Genomic DNA, 5,371 nt, shown 5'->3' on the forward strand with positions numbered 1-5,371 from the left:
CGACGCCCGTCACCAGTGGCCGATGTCAGTCCGCGACGATCGATGGTGATAGGGGTGGTGCTGGACTTCAACTCCTTCTCAAAGCTTTAAGTTATTTTTCAAGTCTCTGACCACTCTCATGAGAGGGGTGGTCTCTATATAGTGTTATGAGTGCAATCAATGTAGTAATACGAACAACTTGATCGAACAGTCAAAAAAACTTCATTCGAGCAAATAAACGTTTGAATGACTTAACGATGTCAGAATTGATCAATCTTGGACTCGTTGGATTCGTCTTGTCGAGACGCTCGATTCCACTATGAACTTGTTGGATTCGACATCCGTTTGACCTTCCAAATGTGTCCAAAAAACTTTCAAACTTGGTTTGATGGCTTGATCAGGGCACGAGTTGACTTGGATTTGACTAATTTTGATATCTTTGGGTCCGTCTTATCTAGTTGGTCAATCTGACTATAAGTTTGCTGAAATTAAAGCTCTAGATGACTTTTAATTGAAGTTTGAATGTTTTTCGTTCAAAAAGGTGTCTCGAGATTCATGTTAGTGGTGTATCAATACATATATATATTGTTAGTGGCGTATCATGTTCAACTCTAGAGCCGAACACGAACGAACAAATTTTTATTCATATTTGACTCGTTTATATATCAAGCGTTTAAAAAGCTTTCGTGTTCGGCTCGTTAACCCAGCGAATGAATCAAATACAATCTTCTTAACGACGCGAGCACGAGTTGTCCGCGAACGAATAGCTATTTTGACAACTCTAAACATGTTTGTTTTAATAATTGAAATTTTTGTTCTCATTTAAAATAATATACATGCCTTCAATATTTTGAGAATTTTTTATTACAAAATCTCTCGGCCTCAAGATTTGTTTTCTAAATTCTTCTAAAATTTATTATGCTCAAGCTGTCAATATTAAAAACAGAGATATTGCTGCAAAATAATTTTTGATAATGAATATTTATTTAATTTTAATTATAATTATTTTGTGAAAAAAATTAATGAAATTGATTTTAAAAAAAGACACATGGTGTTAATAGACGACTCTCCAACTTATGCAGCTTTATATTATGGCCTGTGTAGCCAATTGACGTTCTTGGAACTATCATCTGTCGCCACGACTTTCAACCACGGCCTACACGAGCTCTACAAACACCATTCACAAGATTCGAAGTAAACACTACTCTCTCCATAGCAGTCGACTACGACTCTTACAGTCTGCTAATATCAATAACTACATTCATTACAGCTAGAATACGGCTATCATCGATGAATTATTGTTGTATATTTAAAAAGGTCAATTTTTTAAATTAATCCTTCATATTTCAGGAGAACAGCGGACATGCTCACTCACCATTTATAGTGGACTTATTCAAGGATTTCCACATAAAAGTTGAGATGTCTGCTATTGCCTTCATTTCTTTAATTACTCAAGTATGAGACCAATTTTCGTGTAACGTTGAGACAATAATTCATCACTCCACCTAGAGCTATCAAAACGGCTCGTTGTTCGCGAACAGCTCGTGTTCGGCTCGTTAATTTTGTTCGATAAGTTAACAAGTCAAACACGAACTAAGATATGTTCGTTCGTGTTCGGCTCGAAATACTACTGATCAAGTATATATATATATATATATATAAAGTAGTATTTAAAAAAAAAATCTAATTGACAACAAGGCTACAAAGATTTATAATCAATTAAAATACTGATTAAGAAAACAGAATAAAAATTATTAAATTAGATTCAAATGATGTTTTAATATAAATAATAAATTTTAAATTTTGTTCAAACCCTTATTGTCTTATGGCGACATGATTAGGGTTGTTCAAAGAACTCGTTGTTCGTGAACAGCTCGAAAACACTTTTTTGAGCTCGAAATATAAACGAGCCGGCTCGTTTACACCCCTCAACCCACCGCTGTACGACACACATTAATTATAAATTAACAATTGAAATAATCATAAAGTTGATACACATTTTTATTACCCCTTGTCACCAACAACATTAATGTCCACTAATATGAATAATATCGTCATTTGTAGAACCATATCAATTATACTAAATATATTTTTTAATTTCGCATATAATATACTTCACACCTTATATGAATTATTCTTAATATATTCGTATGTCAAAATACTTTTCATATTATATCAAAATAATAAATAAGTTATACTCAATGTCAATGTTTAGATTTAATTTCATTTGGTTAAATTATGGGTCCGTTTGGGGTAGCTGCAGCTTATTGAATAATCTATTGATAAGTTGGTTAAAAATAATCTATTGATAAGCTAGGTGAGGTGGTTATTAGAAATTTTTATTTTTCTGAAAAAATCAGACCGTTGCTAGAAAGCTATCACCGCGCCTAAATAGGTGCGATGTGAAAACACTGCTTTCAGCGTTTTTAAAACGCATAAGCTGTTAAAATGCAATTTACCCAAACAATCCAGGTGTGTTTTCAAAACACCATTGCACTAAATAAGTTGCCCCAAACGAACCCTATATCTCACGAACTTATTTAGATTGTGGTGTAAACGAGGAGAAATTATTATGTCTGATCACTCTGCGTCCGGACAGCCAACCATTGGAGGTCACGTCGCCATGCACGTCATCAGAGGGCAACGTGGCTATCGATGATTGACTGTCCAGACGGCCGAACACCGAGAAATAAATTGTTTTAATTGTTCGCCCGACTTATATTTAAAGAGTATATATTCTAAAGAGACGCGATTTCTCCTTTAAATTCACGTGGCGGCGTAAAGTAAAGGGGTATTTACATACATATCCCTTTTTTATGTATTTACATATAGCACTTAAATTATAATTTTTATATTTATACCAGCAACATATTTCATATCTTACTTGAAATATCATTATTTAAACTAATAGCTTAATAAACATACGCTTTTAGTTGTGATTCTTATTCTAACTTAGAAAACATATTTAAAGAATGGTGTTGTCTATGATTCTAGAAGGAAAAAAACGTTTACCATTGACTTTTCATGGCCATTTTACACAATATAATATAAAAAAATATTTATTGTGATGAGAAAAATTTTATCTAAATATAAATGTTACATTAGTTTATTCATCTTTAATATTCATTATTTGATAATTTATTGTCACCTCTCAAAAGAGCAATTAGGGGTGGTGAACAGCTCAGGACTTAAATTATATTCTTTGGCCATACACCTAGTCGATGTGAGATTATTTGTCCGTGACATTCTCCTCCACCCAATCACGTGATGCCCTCGTCACGAATCGGCTCTACCGAGGGTCTCACTGGACCATGGAGAGTCCACACACTTGGCAGGCAGTAATCTGCTCTGACACAACTTGTCACCTCCAAAAGAGTCATTGAGAGAGGTGGGCAATCGAGGACTTAAATACTGTTTTTCGGTCCTACACCTAGCCGATGTGAGACTATTTGTCAATGACATTATGCTTTCAAAGAAAATGTTTTGAAGGTTTTATTTATGATTAGAGGTAAAAAGTCAAAGAAAACGTGGGGTCAATCTCTTCTTAGCAAGCTGTCGCCCGTCCAACCTCACATACGCACGACATAATGGTCGCCCTTCTACATAGTAGCCCCACCTAAAGGTAGCTCGAACTTATATCCGCCCTGTTGGATGGCTAACCCGCCTGTCGGCCGCTTGGCCTCACATCTGCCCAGTTTGATGGTTGCCCAGCATAATAGCTGCCCGATCATATCCATGGGCCCCATAGAGCATATTACTGAAATATCCCCATCGTAACTACGTACTTTAGGAGTATAGTGTGCAATTATATGATGACTCATTCCAATAAATAGGTGATATATTTGATGAATAAAGTTCACACAAATTTACTTTTGATTATCGTGTTATTGCTCCTCTCTCTCTCTCGTCCCTCAACGCTCTATTCTTTATTCGTGTCGCTCAGGATTCTTTAATTCGGCTCGTAATTCGGCTCGAATGGTTCAATCTTATTTCAATCTGATCTTCGAGGGACAGCGAAAATATCAGCCAATTATAAAATTTAATTTATTATTTTTCGAACCTACCAATTATTTATGGTTCTAATCATATTATCTCTTATCCAACTTCAGTGGCATATAAGGGACTGAAATCTTATCCGTAGCTCACCAACCAGACAACAGAGCAGATCGGAAATGGCCGGCACCGGCGGCCTTTCGTTCGGCGACATGCTGCTGAAGATTTTCAACGTGAGAGTAATCGGCGATGGGGATAAGACGGTATTTCTATCTCACGGATTCGGCACCGATCAATCAGTATGGAACCGAATCATCCCCTCCCTGGATCGCGACCACCGAATCGTCCTCTGCGATCTAGCTTGCGCCGGCAGCGTCAACCCCGACCACTTCGATTTCCGTCGCTACACCATTCTCGATTCATATGCAGACGATCTCCTCCTCATCCTCGACACCCTCCGCATCGACCGCTGCTTCTTCGTCGGCCACTCCATCTCCGCCATGATCGGCATCCTCGCATCCATTCGCCGCCCAGATCTCTTCCTCAAACTCATCCTCATCGGCGCCTCGCCCCGGTAAATCCCCAATCACCCCAAACCCTAATCATCGAATCGACTGATTTTGCCCTAATTAGGTATTTGAATGATCGGGATTACCACGGGGGACTTGATCGGTACGAAATGGAGCGATTGCTGGAGGCCATGGAATCGAACTACGAGGCGTGGGTGAGGGGATTCGCGCCGCTTTCGGTGGGAGCGGATGTGCCGGCGGCGGTGAGGGAGTTTAGCCGGACTTTGTTCAATATGAGGCCGGATATATCGTTGTTTGTTTCGAGGACGGTGTTCAACAGCGATCTAAGAGGTGTGCTTGGGTTGGTGAGGGTGCCCTGTTGCATCGTGCAGACGGAGAGGGATGTTTCTGTGCCGCTCTCAGTTGTTGGGTATCTGAAAGAGAATCTGGGAGGGAAGACGACGGTAGAGATACTTCCGACGGAGGGGCATCTTCCTCATCTTTCTGCTCCGGCGATTCTCGCTCCTGTTCTCCGGCGACTTCTGTTCCTGTGATGGTTAGCTCGAGCTTGAGTCGTGCCCTTATCAAGCTCGGGCTTATATGAGCTCACCCTAGAAGGTAATGGAGCCCGGATGAGTAACAACTCACCTTAAAGTGTATCAAAACGATTTGGTATAGGCTAATTGAGTCAGGACTCACTAGTGCTCGTGGTCGATAGGCTCATTGCTTGAGCTTTTTAACGAGCGGAGCTCGAGTCTGCTCGTCTTATTTAAACCCCTTATCGCTTGGATTCAGTTTTTGATGCAAATTTACATCGGATGTCCAATAGCATAGGGTCACGTGGTATTTTGGGCCTACTAACATACAATTTTCGGGCACGGGTTACCACT

The 5,371-nt window shown here is 39.1% G+C and overlaps 1 protein-coding gene across 1 annotated transcript; it reads left to right on the plus strand.

Moving 5' to 3' along the window:
- Window positions 1-4,168: 4,168 nt before the first annotated feature.
- On the plus strand, window positions 4,169-5,371 carry LOC110020778 (probable strigolactone esterase DAD2; the record flags this gene model as incomplete). Its single annotated transcript, XM_020718998.1, is given in 2 exon segments — window positions 4,169-4,546; window positions 4,606-5,371. Coding segments are annotated over 2 exon segments (808 nt in total), but the record flags the coding sequence as incomplete, so codon positions are not given.

Source organism: Phalaenopsis equestris, unplaced genomic scaffold (assembly GCF_001263595.1).
Source record: "Phalaenopsis equestris unplaced genomic scaffold, ASM126359v1 Scaffold000107, whole genome shotgun sequence".
Classification (NCBI taxonomy): Eukaryota; Viridiplantae; Streptophyta; class Magnoliopsida; order Asparagales; family Orchidaceae; genus Phalaenopsis; species Phalaenopsis equestris.